The 18,242-nt window shown below is 39.3% G+C and overlaps 1 protein-coding gene across 1 annotated transcript in view; it reads right to left on the bottom strand.

Moving 5' to 3' along the window:
• Positions 1-18,242, bottom strand: part of DSCAML1 (DS cell adhesion molecule like 1) — a 519,489-nt gene that overhangs the window by 78,964 nt on the left and 422,283 nt on the right. Inside the window, 1 exon segment of the mRNA XM_020989670.2 lies at positions 17,828-18,004. Coding sequence (XP_020845329.2) covers positions 17,828-18,004 — 177 coding nt within the window.

An 18,242-nucleotide genomic window follows, 5' to 3' on the forward strand; every position in this document is an offset into this window, starting at 1 on the left:
CTAAGATGTGTGTCTGACCCTGTTAGCTGATAATTAGCTACTTAAATTCTCTGGGTCTCAGTTTCCTCATCTATAAAATTAGGTGGCTGGATTTGATGGTCTCAAAGGTACCTTACAGCTCTAAATCAATGCTACATGATTCTATTACTCAGAGGAAATGGTAAAGGAAAGAGGAGTACTTAAAGCAGATGTGACCCTACGATAGACAGCTGCTACATTATTAGGATAGCTTAGCTAAGGAATATCATTCTCATTGGCCAAGAGAGTCTTTGAGGAGAATTGTAGCCCTGCACTACTGAGGAGAGGCTTACTAATCACAACACCCCCTGGAGGATGGTGCGCAGAGTAGAAGATTCCCCTGAAGTTAGCACCTCAGCTGAAGACTGCAGCTGAAGCACCGTGGAAGGCTGAAAGAACTATATTTCTCCTCTTCAGGGAGTATCCTTAGTAGATATTGGTGAGGGTATTAGGTGACTATCAAGGTAGCTAGATAGCTAAAAACTGGTTGTCTTGTAGAGATGTGAGGGTCACCCTGCAGGGAGTAGCTGAGATGCAACATGTAGTGGGGAGTACCATGATTCAGCATGGTGACATCAGTGGAAGACATCAATAGGTCTGCAGTGCCAGGGACATGAGTTGTCCCTGGATTCCCTGTCTGCATGTCCTGTGTGTGGTCCATGTGTAGGTTCACTCTTCACACGATAGCAATTAGTTCCAGGTCAATGAGGGAAATACTCTACTTTAATTTTATTTCTAAGTTTCTTCATTACATATCTTTTCTTGAACTAATCCTTTGGCTGATTAGCAAAGACAAACACAGTGGAGGGGGCTTGTGAGACATAACAGAAACCAATTCTGACCCTCAAAGTACCTGGAACCTGGAATAGTTCTGTAGAGGCCCACATGTGAAGGAGATCTTAGATGTTACATTGTTGGGGCTCATCTAAGATTTCTATTTTGGATGCCTTAGTACTGGCAGGGATAGTTTTCAGGTTATTTTTCAGGACTTTCAGGTTTTTTGATGTCTCTGTGTGTGTGCGCGCACGCGTGTGCGTGTGTTTATCGAGCCAGATCAGTTGCTTTAAAATAACTTTTATTGTTGTGTGTCAAGGTGCTATTGCAGTCTTATTTTTATTACTATGGTGACTGAGTAGTGAGTTACAATGTGAGAAAAAATAAAAATAGATGTTAGACTTTTAGAATTCTGGTGTACAGCAATGCACCTAGAGACACATATAGAACTGTTAGTTAAAGAAGAGCCTTAGGACCTAAGAGATAAAGATATTGAAAGCACTTCATGTGATGCTGTAGATACCTTTGAGGAGAAGTGAAGTACTTAATCCACAATATATGAACTAGTTCTAAAATAACTGGCGAAACAATAGCTGGAGAGAAAAATCTGAAAACTAGTTGCTATCCTCCACTCGCTCCTCAGGAAGAGAAAATAGAAAGAAGGCCCAGGATAATTATGCAAAGGGAGAAACTGCCTGAAGAAATTATGTGATGCATGTATGGGTGTGGGGAACAAGTTGACATCTGGAGATAGAGAGAAGGCTGGGTAGTAAAAACAATAATAGCATTTATAAAGCACTTTAAAGTTTGCAGAGTACTTTACAGATATTATCTCATTTTGTCCTCACAACAACCCTGTAAAGTAGGTGCTTTATTACCCCAGTTTTACAGATGACGAAACTGGGACAGACAGAGGTTAAATGATTTGCCCGGTGTTACACAGCTGGATTTGCATGCGGGGCTTCCTGACTCCAGATTTGGAACTCTGTCCAAAAGCCAGCAGAAGGACTTCACTATGTCAAGTTATGACATGTCTCAAGGGAGCAGCTCTCTCTACCTCTTCACTGGAGAAGAACCATTCGAGTCCTGGATAGAACATACTACATATTACAACAATGGCAGCCAATCAAAATGGAGAAATACATGAGACAAATGGAAAAGTCTCAGAGGACCAGCATTTAATCTTGTATGTTGTGCGAATTTATAGGGCCTGGATGTCACCACGTTAGAATGTTTGCAAGGGTGAGAGAAACAACTTGGCCTTTCAGGGACTCCTTGGTGAGCCTACATTAAGGTGAATTGCTTAAAGGATTTTTAGCATGAGATTCTTAAGGCCTTTCAGCATGGAGGGGAGAAGTTCTCTGAGTCTGTAATGTATGTGGACATGCTGCTTCAGAAGCTAGAAGTTGAAGCCAGAACAATAGATGCTACTGGATTGTTCCAAGCTTTAAACCGTTAGATGGCAGGGAGCTACAAGTGTATGTGGTTTTTCTGGAAAGAGGGAAACAGCTGAGGGATGTGAATGGAATGAGGCTTGAGAAAGGGAATTAAAAGGAATTGGGAGTAGTGCTTCTTCACTACCAATCCAGATCACAAGTCCTCAAACCCGGACCACAGCTGACCATGAATGTCCTCCCTTGCCCCTTGTTCATTCAATTTTGGCTCAAGTAGGGACATAGTGTTAGAGGAGAGGGAAGAGAAAAGAGACAGAGAAGAAGATGAAGAGGAAAGAGGAGAGAGGAGTGAGATGGGTTGTTTTTGAATGATTTGCATCCTTTCAGAAGTGACTCTGGGAAGCACAGAGAGGGCACATTTCTCAAAACTCCCAAAGAATGATAGTTCCATTCTCCTCGTCCTACCAGAAAACAATGCCAGATAGCACCACCAGCATGCTTACTGAAGTAATAATAATGATTAAAACAACAACAACAACAACTTCTTAAAGCCCAACGCATTGTCTGTTATTGTAGGGGTGCATGAAATGTCAAAGTTAGAGAATTTCAGGCAGGGTGATATATACAGCAGTCTCTCTGCTATTAGAAGGCCTGATAGGAATCTTGAAATACTGGCCAATTTGCAATACTACTGATTGGTTTAGCACCTCAGCCAGTGTCATTAAACTGTTCCTATGAATCTAAGAAATAGCATGCTACAGGGTTGCAGGCTGGCCCTACTTGAAACTGCTATGATGAATAACTAGACATGGAGAACATATCAAGTGGTGCTGCTTCATTTTATGGTACCACAAGAAGCTAAGGTCCAACAGAACAAATCAGAAATATTAATACTTCACCTGATGGGGTTACTTTGGTGCCGATGGTGCTGATCACTATAGGAAACAAACTATAAATGTGCATGAAATGAATATGAATCAGTGTCACCTCAAAATTGGAGACAAATGTTACTAGTTATAGGCAAGCACTTACTACTTTTTTTGGTTAATGCCATACTCAGTTCTAAGATACCCAACAACCTATTGTAGATCAATGGAGGGCAAGTATAAGAAATAACTTTGTTCCTAAGCCTGAATTAGATAAGTATAGAAATGGAGAAGTTACTCAAATCTGAAGAAGGAAAAGTTGAAGGATGTGAAGATATTGAAAACCTACACTTAACACAAATTCTAGGAAGTGTTATCTATGCTTCTTAAGCTCCTACAGTCTCCTTTAAAAAAACGGTGGTGAATTGTGTAGTGGTGTGTGTGTGTGTGTGTGTGTGTGTGTGCTATTTTGACTCCTCAGATCACCTTTATTTTTTAGCATTGGTTTTCAACTGTAGATTATGGTTATCAAGAATTTCTGATACGTGTTTGTTTTCTGAATTCCATTCCACATGTTTCTTTCTTGTTGCCTCTAATCATGATATTGTTGTTAGGGATGTTATTAAGAAATGTTGAAAAGGATAGCAAGAATTATGCCTTGAATGATTTTGAAAAAGGGATGGGCATACTTAGATTGGAATTTGAAAAGCCCTTTTTGTGTCAGACAACACAAATCCAACTAGTAGACCAACTGTACCAAAACAGTAATTTTAAGAAGCTAATATCTCTTATAACCATCATAAATGAATGCATTCTCCAACTATATTTGACAGAGGGTACAAACATTTCAGGACCTGTACACAATAGTACATGCGGTGTCCAATGTTATGGTATGAATCATGGAAGGAATGGTATGGACTGTGAGAGGAAAGATGGAACTATGTAGAAATATTCCTACAAATAGGCATCAGATGGGAGAAGTGGTTTGACAAAACTATTTAAGACATACAGAAAGACATTGGGAGATGACATCAATACCTAGCTGGTATGTGTGGTAAACAGCCTGAACAACAAATATCATTATGTAGAGTGGAATTCAGAAAACAAATGCATATCAGAAATTTCTGATAACCATAATCAACAACTGAAAACCCAAGCTAAAAGACAAAGGTGATGCAGGGAATTAAAATAGCACAAAAAACCCACTCTAAATATTTAACACCAGTTAAAAGAAAAAGAGATTGTAGAGGCTTGAGAAGCAAAGAAACTAGAAGAGAGGGAACTCCTTAAAAAGAAGGATGTAGAAAATTTCTGGTTGTCTCTATAGTCAGAAGAAATATAATACAATTGAAGTACAAGTTGGATCAAACACAAAAGAGAAACCTTGTATTCAATTAATATAATGAATGACAGTCATCAAGGCAAATGACTGAAAGGGTAGTTAGTATGTAGTAGGAATACATAGTATAATATATAGTAGGAAAAGCGCTAGAGTTGGAGTTAGTAAAACTTCCACTCAAATCCTGCTTCAAATACTTATTATCTGTGTTACCTTGGACCATCACTTAATCTCTGTCAGCCTCAGTTTCCTCATCTGTAAAATGGAGATAATAATATCTTCCTTCCAGGGTTATTGTGAGGATCAAATGAAATAATACACATAAAGTACTTTGCAAACCATAAATGAGGGGAGGGAAGGAAGGGAATAAGAATTTATGAAGTACCTACTACGTGCCAGGTATCTTATTAGCTACTTATTATTACTCTTATTGTTATCATTATCAAGCTGGTAGGTATTTTATAAGTCACTCATGTGCCACAATACTTACACTACTTTTATTGAAAATCACAAAGTCTTTGACTCCATTTTACACTCATGATTTAATCATGTATTGCAAATATATAAAATAGATCCACGCCAGTGAGAATGCAAGATTATTCGATGCCCGTATGTAAAACTGTTCTTTATGAAAAACACGCCACCAACAAAATAATATCAAGAACAAGCAACATAAAATGTGGTATGTTCTAGTTTAAACCTCTTATGGGCTCTTCTAACCTTAAACCCATTATCATCACTTCTGAGTAGAATTGAGTTAGTTTCCAGAAAAAGGAGGGTGTTGGACCAAAACATTGTATTAATGACTTAACATATGTGGATGACATCAAGTTATAATAGTGCCACTGAAAATTACACTAAATGGCTACTTTGTCTAGTGGAAACTTTCTGCAATGATACTGAAATGTCATTTGGGTTCCATAAGTGAAAATTTTGCTGGGTGTGCCAAGAAAGAATAGAGACTGAATACTTTAAGCGTGAATCTGGAGGTCAAATGAACCAACGGATGAGGGCAATACTTATAAATGGCACTTCTCCAGGGAAGACATATCAAGCATGTCTCTGTTGAGGAGAAAGGTGAGGCTGTGTAAGTTAGGAGACTGAATGAAGTCAAGGCTTAATAGAAAGAACACATTTAGGGCAATTAGTTCTTCTGTTGTACCAGCCTCCATGTATAACTTTGTCTTGGTAATGTGAATGACAATGGATCGAAAAGGTGTCCAAATAAAAAGGCTTACAATGTTTACAAGCCACAGAGCTCATTATTCTACAGCAGACAGAGAAGGATTAATATTTCCTTGTTAAAAGAGGAAGAAGAAAACTGATAGATGTATTCAGAATGAGCGATAAATAGGTTAACAATTTACAAAAATACCTTGGTAAAAAAAAAAAGAATACCACTTCCTTTCGCAAAGCAATAGTAAAGCCTGGCAACAGGTAAACACTACTGGATATGCTGAATATTATCTCTGGATGGAGACTAAGAAATGGCTAAGATGCAAGCAAGAGTGGAATGCAAAGGTGCTTGAAGGATGATGTCCACATGAACTCAACCAACAATATGCTGCTGACAAAGAAGATTTTAAGAAATGGCTGTCAGGTGGATTTACTTGTAGAAATGAAGGGCTTTATTATAGCAATTCAGGATCAGATCATTGCCACCAGAAATTATAGAAAAATTATTAATAATTAAGAAGCTTAGATTTGTTGATCAATGCAGATTATGCAGTGAAGTGGTGGAAACTGCAACATACCACTGTGGGTTGGAAAAATTTATCATCTTCTGGATACTTAGAGAGACATAATCAACTAGTTTGAATTATACACCAGAAATTTACTATAATTTACAAATTAACAGACAACGAATCCTTAAACTACAATTACAAACCTAAAAATATCCTTGAGAATTAAAAACTGTATTGAAACTAGAACCTGAGCACAGAAAGAACTGTTGACTACAATCACCTGGACCTACCATCACTCCACAAAAGTTTAAGAACAACATTTTGAATAGATGTCACCAAACCAAAAGTCCATAACCTTCAAGCTTATGGAGGGAAAAGCTTTTAAATGGAGAGGGTCAGCAGCAGAAATCAAAATTATATGGAAACAGGATGAGGCACATGCCAATCCCACTGTCTTGTCTGTTACTGAAGTGGTCCTGGACATGCTATTGGTGAGCCGTTAGAAGATGAACTTATACACAGTTTAAAAAATTCAATTACAAAATCATCAAATTATCCCCTCATGCCATGGTCTATAGAAGATTAAATAAAAAAGAATAACAACAGAATAGTGACTTGTTCTGGAACTGTTTCTATCTGAATTCCTTTGAAAAAGATGAGAACAGGGGCAGCTAGGTGGCACAGTGGATAGAGCACCAGACCTGAAGTCAGGAGGACCTGAGTTCAAATCTGGCCTCCGACCAAACATTTGACACTTACTAGCTGTGTGACCCTGGGCAAGTCACTTAACCCCAATTGCCTAAAAAATAAAATTAAAAAAATAATATTTTTTAAAAAAAGAAAAAGATGAGAACAAGATGAATTGCAATAATACTAACAATTCCTATTCATATAGCACTTTAAGGTTTGCAAAGTTCTTTACGTATATTCTCATTTGATAATCACAACAACATTGGGAGGTAGGTTATTACTGTCCCCACTTTATACATGAGGAAACGTATACACATAAAGGTTAAATGATTTAAAGCTAGGGTGTTTAAATGTCTCTAAAGTCCAGGTTTTCTGAGTCCAAGTTCATTGTTTTATCTACTACCTCAAAGATGAGAGCAAAATGTTTTACACATTTATTCCCTTTATAATTTACCAGTCCTAAGTTGTGACTGCCTTTGGTGAGTAGTGAGAGGCCATGTCTAATACCCTACATAATTTACCTTTATATAATATAATGTATTTATAATACGTAATATAATATAATATATTTATAATATACACCTGAAAGTTTACAAAGCACTTTCCTTACAACTTCCTGTGAGGCAGGTAGTGACAATATCATTATTCTCATCTTACAAGTGAAAAAACTGAGGCTCAGAATGACTTGTCCCAAGATCACACAGCTATTAAGTGTTGGAACCAGGACTTGAATCCATGTCTTCTTACTTCAAATACTCTTTCCACTAAGCCATTATATGTCATTGGAAGAACAAAGTGATCAAGCAGTGATCAGATAGCTAGGTGGCACAGTTCATAAAACACTGGACCTGGAGTCAGGAAGGTCTGAGTTCAAATCCAGCTTTAGACACTTATTAGCTGTGTGACCTTGGGTAAATCACTTAATCTGAGTTAGCCGCAGTTTCCTCATCTGTAAAATGGGGATGACGATAGCACCTATCTCCCAGGGTTTTTGTGGGGATCAAATGAGATAATATATATAAAGCGTTTTGTAAACCTTAAAACTCCATGTAAATACTAATTATTATTATTATCATCATCGTTAGGTGATCCAAAATATTGCCTGACCCCAAACTCTTTCCTGTCTGATTTTGGAATGCAATTTATGGTCTACATTTCCCTCAGCATCTTTATCTTCTTAATCTTATTGTGTTTAGGTAGAGAATAGAGTAGGTCTGCTTTTTGGAAGCTCAAAGATGTGTCTTTTCTGACAAGCGGGATGAAGTCTGCTGTAAAACATTTGCTGTGGATGACGCATGTAATTGAGAGAGGGCCTTGAAATGTGGCCTCCTGCTTCTCAACAGGGGGAATCACAATACGTGGGGAGTTGTAAACAAAGTTGATTTGTGGAACATTTTGATACCTGAGTAGCCAGACTGGTGATGAGCCCCTGATCTATATATCCAACCCTAGTCTATCTCTGGAACTTCAGTCCCATTTTGGCAACTGCCTTTGAACATCTGGAATTGAATGTCCCATAGATATCTCACACTCAACTTGACCAAAGTAGAACAAATTATATTTTACTCTAAACCCTTCTCTCTTTTTAGCTCCTTCATTATTGTTGAGGGTATCACTATCCTCCTAGGCTCTCAGCCTTGGTTGGTACTATTATCCTTCTAGGCTCTCAACTTTGGTTCGTACCACCATTCTCCTTGGCTCTCATCCTTAGCTACTCACTCTCACTGCCCACATATCTAGGCCATTGCCGAATCTTGTCATTTTTACCTTCACAACATCTCTTGTATATTTCCTTTCTACTTACACAGCCAACATCCTTGTATTGGCTTCCAGCACACCCAGGGAGAATGGAACTCTGTTTTTTGTAAGCTGAAATGATTTTGCCCTTTACTTCCACCTTGGGACATTCTCCCACCCCTTCTCACACTGGTGAGTTCCTTCTGGGGGCCTTCGTTTTAGGGACAGGCCCAGCCCCCCACGCTTTCTTCCCTTCCTTGCCCGTAAGAAGTTCACATTCTTTTTTTTTTTCTTTCCTTCATGGTTAGGCAATGGGGTTAAGTGACTTGCCCAGGGTCACACAGCTAGTAAGTGTCAAATGTCTGAGGCCAGATTCGAACTCAGCTCCTCCTGCCTACAAGGCTGAAGCTCTATTCACTGCGCTACCTAGCTGCCCAAGAAGCTCACATTCTAATGGGGGAGATAACATGTAGATAACTGGTTACATATAAGATATAGACAGAATAGATGCAAGTAATCTGGGAGGTAAAGGCACTAGCAACTGGAGGGACTGGAAAGGGCCGCTTGCAAAAAGGTGGGATTTGAGCTGGGTCTTGAAGGCAGCCAAGGAGACTAAAAGGTAGAGGTGAAATGGCAGAGCATCCTAAGTGTGGGGTACACAGCCAATGCAAAGGAAAGGAGATGGGAGATGGCATGGTTGTCCTGGAGGAATTGCCAGTAGGTCAGGGTAATCGACTCATCGACTGTGTGAAGGGAGGAACATGTCAGGAGACTGGAAAGGTAGGAAGGGGCTAGTTCCAGAGTACACTACCCCACCTTTCTCTCTTACCTCCATCCCCCTTCTTGTTGTTGTTCAGCAGTTTTTCAATCACGTCTGACTGTCCATGACCTCATTTGGGGTTTTCTTGGCAAGGATAATTTGCCATTTCCTTCTCCAGCTCATTTTACAGATGAGGAAACTGAGGAAAATGGGGTTAAGTGACTTGTCCAGGGTCACAAAGCTAGTAAGTGTCAGGGGCCAGATTTGAACTCAGGAAAATGAGTCTTCTTGACTTCTGGCCCAACACTCACTCTATCTATTACATCACCTAGCTATCCCGTTTCATAAGATCATCGATTTACAGCAGGAAAGACTGTTAGACCAACTCCTTAGACCACCTCCCTCTTTTTACAGAAGAAGAATTGAATCCAAGAAAGGTGAAGTAACCTGCTCAAACACAGCCACACAGGTAGTAAATAGCAAAGCTGCAATTCAAACCCAGGTTCTCTGATTCCAGTTTCATCCCTCTTTTTAAAAACAGTAGCTGACATTTAGATAGCATTTTAGGGTTTGCAAAGCACTTTACCATATTATCCATTAGAACTTCCCAACCATCTTGGGAGGTATGTGCTATTATTAGCCCCATTTTACAGATAAGGAAACTGAATCTCAGAGAAATGAACTGACCTTCCCATTAGGAAGTGTCTCTGGTAGAATTTTAGCCAAGGCCTCCCCTGAGTTAAATCTAAAATCTCACACTATTCACCACATTATCCTTCTTCTCTTGAGTACTCTCCATTGCACCATGGATCCTCCTTTCCTTTTTCCTTCTTTTTTTTATCCTTTCTTCAGCACAAATTGAATAAGCAAGGGACAGCCAAAGGAGTTTGCTTAAGGCTGAGGTGGGCTTAGGGTAGAAGGCTCAAGGTCAGGCCTCAAAGGACTCTACTTTTTTTTTTTCTCTCTCAAGCCCCATTCCATAACACTAGCCTGTTCCCATCTACCACTTGCACATACAGAGGAACGAACCAAAAAAACATTTATCAAGTATTTATTATAGGCCAAATATTGATACAGAAATACATAGAGATAATCCAGAAACTGGGCAGGTCACTTCACCCTTCTTGGGCTCAATTTCTCATCTGTAAAATGAGTGGGTTGGTCTAAGACTCTTTCCTGCTGTAAATCTATGGTCCTATAAGAGGACGGATGCAAGAAGAAAGGTAGGATAGCATAGTGTCATCTGGAACCTAACCCCTTCCTACCTTTCCAGTCTTCTGACATCTTACTCCCTTCTACACATTCTATGATCCAGTTACACTGACCTATTTGACTCTCTCCCACACTCTACATCCAATGCTTCCAGGTACTGAGTAACCCCAGGCCTCACTGTTTCCTCTGTTATTGACTTGGTTCTAGAATTGCTGGTGGTGGAAAGTAGAAAGAGTGGCTCTCAGAATGGCCGGGCTTGAGAACGAACAAGCAGGGTGGTCAACAAGTCAATAAGAATTTGTTAAGCTCCTACTACATATCAGACACTGTTAATCCTGGGAGATACAAAAAAGGGGAAAAAAGACTTCAAAGCAAAATGCTGTGATAGAATGTGAATGTCTAAGTGTTCATGTGAAAAACTATGAGAGTAAGAGTGTGAGAGAGAGAACCTTTGAGAGTGAATGTGTATGTGTGAGTGCAAGTAAGTGTATGTGAGACTAAATGAGTATGTGAAAATGAATGAGAGTGAATTAGTGAGGTTAGAGCCTGTCCACGGGGAAAGTGAAGGAGGTATATGTGTGAGTGGGTATGGACACAAGTGTTTGGGACTGAGAATGAAGAGACGAAAAAGAGACAAATGAGGGTGATAGAAAGGTTGGCAGGGAAAACAAAAATGACTTTATTTGTGACCCTAGGAAATTAGTTTTATTTTGTGTTCCCCACAAACTTTTTTGGGAAAGAGTAGATACAGAGAAAATAAAAATCTCTTGTGGTTAGGTCATAAATTTCATATTTGTTCATATAGCTAGCTGCCCTTTACGGCTCTGCCCCACTCCGAAGATAGAACTTTCAAGTAAACTTGACATTATAGAATGTGATCAATTCATTGTATGAGACTGACATTGCAACCCATATATCTGTAGGTACATGGATGTAGCAAGGTATGCATCTTCTAAAGAGTTTAGAATGCTTTCTGCCTCCTTCCTGGCTTGTGAGATGGGGTTGAGATGTTTAATCTAGGTCTAGAGTGCTAGAGTGACTTGTTCACAGTTACATGGCATATTAGGAACAGAATTCAGAAATGGATCTTGTACCATAGCTCCATATCTCGGAACTGTAATTAGGAATACTTTTGAACCTTGGACAAAATGTGTGTGGGGGAGTCACTTGTGTGGGAGCCTGAAGGAAGAAAACATGCTTCAACATCATGCTGTTGGTGCCCCTTAATTTTCAGCACTGAGGGCAAACCCCCAGTTGCCATACCCTAGTTACAGCTATGCTACATCTTAACCACTAGACTACCATGGTAGATACTATTATGAGACCTCTAGGCACTAGAAAGTACCAGCAATTCAGCAGCAAATGCTAAGGGAATCCCCTTATTCATAGAAGAAAGGAAATGACAAGAAAAACGAATCTCAGAGTGAGAGCTTATCTCTCCTGCTGACAGAAGGAAGATAAGCATCAAATAAAGAGTACAATTTCAATAAGGCTTCTCACAGCCCTTCCAGAGCAGGGAGAATTAGCCAGGCTCTTTCCTCCCCCACTTTCTTTGGCTGGGCCATGTAGATTTATTGCCTACTTTTATTAAGGACAAAGTGCTTTTTGATAGCGTAAGGGAAGCTGCTCCCTGGGGCAGGGATTCCAGCCCCCTGCGCTCCTGTGCATCGATCACCCAGGCTTGTGTGTCCTGAGCTGAACAGAGCACAGTGAGAACTTTGCCAAGGGATAAAGGCACTGAGATTCTAAAGGGAGGGGACTCCGGCACCCTGCGTGGCCAGTTTTCTGAAGACCCTGGAGCTCTCTGATCTTCTAAACCTTCTTCCGTTGTCCAAGAGACACTATGTACTGTCCATTTACCTCCCCAGCACCAGAGAATGTTCTTTTGAAAACTGCTTCTGGGAGCCCGCTACACAACGTTTGGGACATAGACAAGCTAGAATATGGGCAGGATTACATGATGGGAATGTTACCCCAATGCATATATCCACAAACTTTCCTTAAATACAGACCTATGTCAACTCTCCACCCTTAACATTTCTTACTCAAAAATCTTCAATGGTTCCCCATTATCTCTAGAGTAAAACAGAGAATCTTCCCTCTGGCATTTTAAGGCCTTCACAAACTGGAACCCAGTTAGCTTTTTGGTCTTTTTTCATATTACTTCACACATTTTCAATTTCAGCAAAAGTGACCCGTTAGCTGTTTCCCCATATGCAACATTCCATTTCGGATCTCCGTGCCTTTGTCTGAATGGTCCCCCATATTTGGAATGTATTTCCTTGTTACCTCTAGCCTGTAAAATTCTGAGCTTTCTTCAAAGCACAGCTTATATGCCACTCCCACAAAAGGCTTTTCTTGAGCCATCGGTTAGCACTCTCACTATTGAAATTATCTTGTGTTTCTTTGTATGTGCTTCGAATACATACACACACATATTGAATGCATGTATGTTGTATCCTTCTAGTAGAATGTGAATTCCTTGAGGGCAGGCACCGTAGAAGAATCTTTGTATTTGTACTCCATAGATGCCAGAGCACAGCCTTGCACAGATCTCAAAACTCAACTCCATCAATGCTCTCACATGTATCCACACTCAATGTCCTGGGTGCCTTCCTTGAGTTGTCCTGACACTCTGAGGATAGTAATGGAACTTGTATCTTGTCTATATGTTATATACCTCATCCTCTCTATGGCAACAATATATCTTTTTGAACTTTTCATTTCTTTGCCTACATCTTTTATAGAACTTTTCCTGATTATGGAAATAATCTCTTATTTGTAATGAATTGTAGTCTGCTTACACCCACCAAGGATCTCTTTCTCACCCTTCCAGTGATACTCAGCTTCAGATTTTCAGAGACTGTAACATTCTATGACTTATAGTCATCAACTGAAGAATACTGGTCTTGCTGGGTCCAGGTTTTGCAGAACAAATTCCTTTTATTAAGGGGATTTGTTCTGTGAAGTTTGGATTTGGTTGGGGTGGGGCCATACTTGAGGACCTGGGGGGGTGGCCTCCAGGGCGCAGTTTCTCCACCCCTGGTAGACAGAGACAGCTTTAAGACAGAGTATCTCAATATGACCATTATGGAAATGTTTTGCATGACTACACATATATAACCTCTATTGAATTACTTGCCTTCTCAATGAGGAGGGAGGTGGGGAGGGAGGAAGAGAAAGAATTTGGAACTCAGTTTTGATAATGAATGTTAAAGGTTGCTTTTACATGCAACTGGGGAAAAATAAAATGCTAAATACTAAATAAAATACTAAAAACACACAAAAAAGAATATTGGTCTTGGAAAGACAGGTCTTTTATATTTAGGGAAGCTTGGGGTCATTAAAAACATGTAGTTTCCCAAAGGCAATCCAGACCATTTTCTTCTAGTTAACTCTTGGCCTAACTAATTTTCCTTCAATTTCATATCATGGTCTGGACAATAGGTATTTTTTTTATCCACTTGGTTTTTCTGGTGTGGATAATTAGGTCAAATTCTTTGGAGTGATTATAGATTTTATTTAGGAGGCTCTGCAGTGTTTTGGGGATGATGTAATAAATCAATGTCCTTTGTAAGGAAGATCTTGTATATTTAAAAAATTATATCTAATATGATATGATATAATATATTTATTATATTATATAATAGATATAACATAAATAGTATAATATGATATATAACATAATTTGTATATTATAATTTTATATTAGAATATTACATATAATTATAATATATTACATATAATTACATTGGTCAAACACATGTATGCAATTATTTGAATAAATGCTGTCTTTTCTTCTATCCATTTCCAATTTATTGACATCAATAACTTATTTCAATAGGTCAGGTTGGATTTATTTTAGTGTCATGTCACATCTTTTAAAAATTCTTTCCTCTGGCATTGTATTAATCTTGTTCTCTATTAAGATGCGTTGTTGACATGGAGAGGATGAGGTATGAGTGTAAAGACAGATTATTCAGGGATGATGCCCACATCAGTAATGTGTCATTTCCTGCTTGTCAAAATAGAATTAATTTCTTTTTTTTGTTTGTTTGTGTGATGTTGCTAAGTGTTTGGTCATATCCAGTACCCACTGGTTCTTTCCCTGAAGAAAGTATCCATGATGTGGAGTTGTAAGGCTTCTGTGTGGCCTACAAGTTTTTGACCTTACTCATTTCTTCTTCATGACTCATATTTTCCATCATATTTCTGGCCATGTTCACCTATTCCCATCTTTCTACTGAAGTCACTAGGTATCAAAGTGTTGGTTGATTTAATTTGGAGGATCTTAATGAATAAAGAATTCCTCTCCCTTTTCATCCTCTGTAACAGATACTGGGGCATAAGCTACAATTATTTTCATATTGGTCTTTTTGCATAGCCTTCATGAGAACTGCATTATGAAATGATCAGATGTCCCAAGAATTATGTTTCTTCTTATCTTTGGATGCATGATAAAACCAACTCTGTTAATTCCTTTATTTGTCTTCCCAAGGAGTACCTGTCCTTCTTTCTTTTCATTTCATTTATAGCAAGAATGTTAAGATTGATATAATTCAGTTCCTCTGGTAGGATGACCATGTACTGATTACTGAATAAGGGTCTTACATTTAGAATAACAAAAGCTAAATTAATATTTACAGATTGTCTAAAAATTGTATTTCTTGGCATCCTCTGGCCCCTTTTCTGACATTCTATCACTTCAGAAGCAGAAGGGGATCACATAAGACTGAAGACCATTTACCAAATGGCCAACCTACTAGTGATGAATCTCTCTGTACTTAGCAAGACTGTTCCTTGGGAAGCAGCCTCAGTCTATCACTGGGACCATATTTGTAGTCTTTCCTGCATGATAGAACCTTCTAGAATTTGTGCTCTGGTGGCAAAGCCCTGTAGATCCCATAGTTTTCTCTATACTATGACTATGCATCAGAGGACACTGTATAACCTTGGACAGAATAGATGCTAAAGAAATATTTGTTTAATGGAACTGAATTTACTAAGTGATGTTAATGGTATTTGATTATATGATTATAATCCCATGTTCTATGAATATATTACAAACAACACCTATTTAAAAGATATAAGGACAATGTACTTAAGAGGGAGTGTGGGATAGTGGATAGAGAAATGGTATCAGAGCAAGGAAGACCTGTTTTTAAGTCTCACCTCCAGCACATATGGCTGTGTGACCCTGGACAAGGCATGTAATGTCTTAGCACCCTAGGCAAGACTGTAGATTGCACAGCTATTGCTGATTTCCATCAGTAAACTGGCATGTCCTTGCTAGGAGTCCTTACACCTTTAAAAAATGGCGGGGGTGGGATGTGGGGAGAGGAGAAGAAGAGTATAAAAAAATCCCTTTCATGTGTATTGCAATTTTCACTTTTAAAACATACTCACATCTATTATCTAATTTGTTCTTCACAACTCTATGTGGTAGGTAGGGCAGGTATTATTATCCCAATCTGACAAAGGAGGAAACTGGGACACACAGTGCTGAGGTGACTTGTGTTGTGAGGGACCTGGGAGGCCATCTAGTCCACCCCCCCATTTTACAGATGAGGAAAATGAGGACCAGAGATGTCAAGTGATTTGAATCAGTGGAGGAAGATGGGAAGAGAAATCAGGAATCTTGTCTCAGTTAGCTAGATGATGCAGTGGATACAGCTCTGGGCCTGGAGTCAGCCTTAGACACTCACTAGCTGCATGAGCCTGGAAGAGTCACTTAACCCTCTTTGCCTCAGTTTCCTTGACTGTAAAATGAGGATAATAATAATACTCACCTCCCAGGGTTATTGTGAGGATCAAATGAAAAAATCTTTGTAAAACATTTGGCACAGTGCCTGGCACACAACAGGTGTTTATTCTCTTCTCAAATAGGTCAGGGTCTTCCACTCCTCTCCTCTCCTCTCCTCTCCTCTCTCTCCTCTCCTCTCCTCTCCTCTCCTCTCCTCTCCTCTCCTCTCCTCTCCTCTCCTCTCCTCTCCTCTCCTCTCCTCTCCTCTCCTCTCCTCTCCTCTCCTCTCCTCTCCTCTCCTTTCTTTTTTTTTAAACATTGATTTGTGTATAAAGGCTCATAGGATTTGTAGTTGGAAAGTGCATCAGAGATCATCGCAGGTTTATAATCAGAAGAAGTAACCTTAGAGATCTAGGCTAATTCCTTCACTGTACAAATGAGGTAAGTGATGAAGATGAAGCAGCTTGCCTTTAACACAGATCTTAAGTATTGTGCTGAGATCTGAACCCAGATTCCCTGGCTCCAAATCCAACACAGTTTCCATTGCCCAGGAACAGGCTATTTACTTGTGTCTCAGGACTAGCTTAGTCAAATTCAGAAAGGCTCATCACAGGGAAGATTGGTTATCACAACTCATAAAGGTATGGAAGGATTCCTATCTGTGTCTGGGGAGCAAGTACCCGTTGTGGAGAAAGTTCTGTATCTTCTGAAATATTAAACCTCAACATACAAAAGAGAAGATTATAAAGTAGTGAGACCGGTTGTTTGGGCTCAGTCTCTTTTGGCAGCCACTTATATTTACCCTTTGATGGTTGCTTGTCTTACCTAGACTGAATTCTAAATTCCCAGAATCAGAGAACATTTTCTCTAGGATTGTATGCTTTATAATACTTAGTATAATGCCAAGGATGTCACCTCCATTTAGGATACACCTTATACCTGAAAAAGTTAACATCTTAAATATGTCCTGTTCTCTAAACAAAATGGGTTTGACTTCTATGTCATTGTTCACACTGTTTCTCAGAATGGTGGAATCACAATAGTCACTATTTTCAACTGCAGAAAAAACACCTCAGTTTACAAATATAGAACCCAGGCCCAAGGAAATGAAGTGGCTTGTTTAAAATTACATAGCTATTCAGTGAAAGAGGTGAGACTAGAGTCCAGATCTCCTGACTCTTGCCCCTGTGTTCTTTCCTAAATATTTTTCTATGTTCTGCATTATTATGTCTTATGAATATGACTTATTATGTAGATATATTCACTGATAAAACCATGCCATGTGAAGTGTATATATGTGACATAAATACAGCACTAAACAATATATATATATCCTCTAGATGTTGTATGAATAAGAATCAACCATAAACCTCTTCCTGTGGGAGCTTTCCAGGGTCCTGAACTCCTCCAAGATTCTTGGGAGATGGCTCAAAGAAACACCCATTTGAGGGACTTCATTTTTCATAATTTGGAGTCTCTCCTTTCCTTCTACCCCTTTCCCTCCACCTCTTTCAGATAAAATGATGGTAAACTAAGGGACATGGACCAAGTTAGGCCTGGAAAGCGAGACAATAGGGAAGTGAGTGTTTGGTGATTAAAGAGGACTCACTCTTCACAGTGAGGAACATGGACTTGCTGATGTCAGTGCCCACACCATTGCTGGCCTGGCAGAGGTAATAGCCGATGTCTTCCTCCAGCACGTGTCGGATCAGTAGTGAGCTGTTGGGAAGGATCTGGATGCGGCCTGTGAGTGGGACAGGGTGGTACTGCTGAGGGTTCCCACTACCTGGAAGGAGGTCCAAAGAGAAACATTTAGTCGGTAAACACTAGATAATATCCAGAAATGTGAAATATCTCTTGTAAAGTATTATGTAGATTGGACAAGTCCAAAGTTTAGGTCCAAAAGCTTTTCCTTTATGTCACAGAGAAATACAGAAGGAATGCCAGGTGCCATTTTATAAAGGCTCTCACTATTAGTTACCCCATAAAATCCTCTTGTTGATGAAACTCCAAAAAGAAGTAGA

This window comes from Phascolarctos cinereus, unplaced genomic scaffold, assembly GCF_003287225.1.
Source record: "Phascolarctos cinereus isolate Bilbo 61053 unplaced genomic scaffold, phaCin_HiC Scaffold_726;HRSCAF=1367, whole genome shotgun sequence".
NCBI classification, from domain to species: domain Eukaryota; kingdom Metazoa; phylum Chordata; class Mammalia; order Diprotodontia; family Phascolarctidae; genus Phascolarctos; species Phascolarctos cinereus.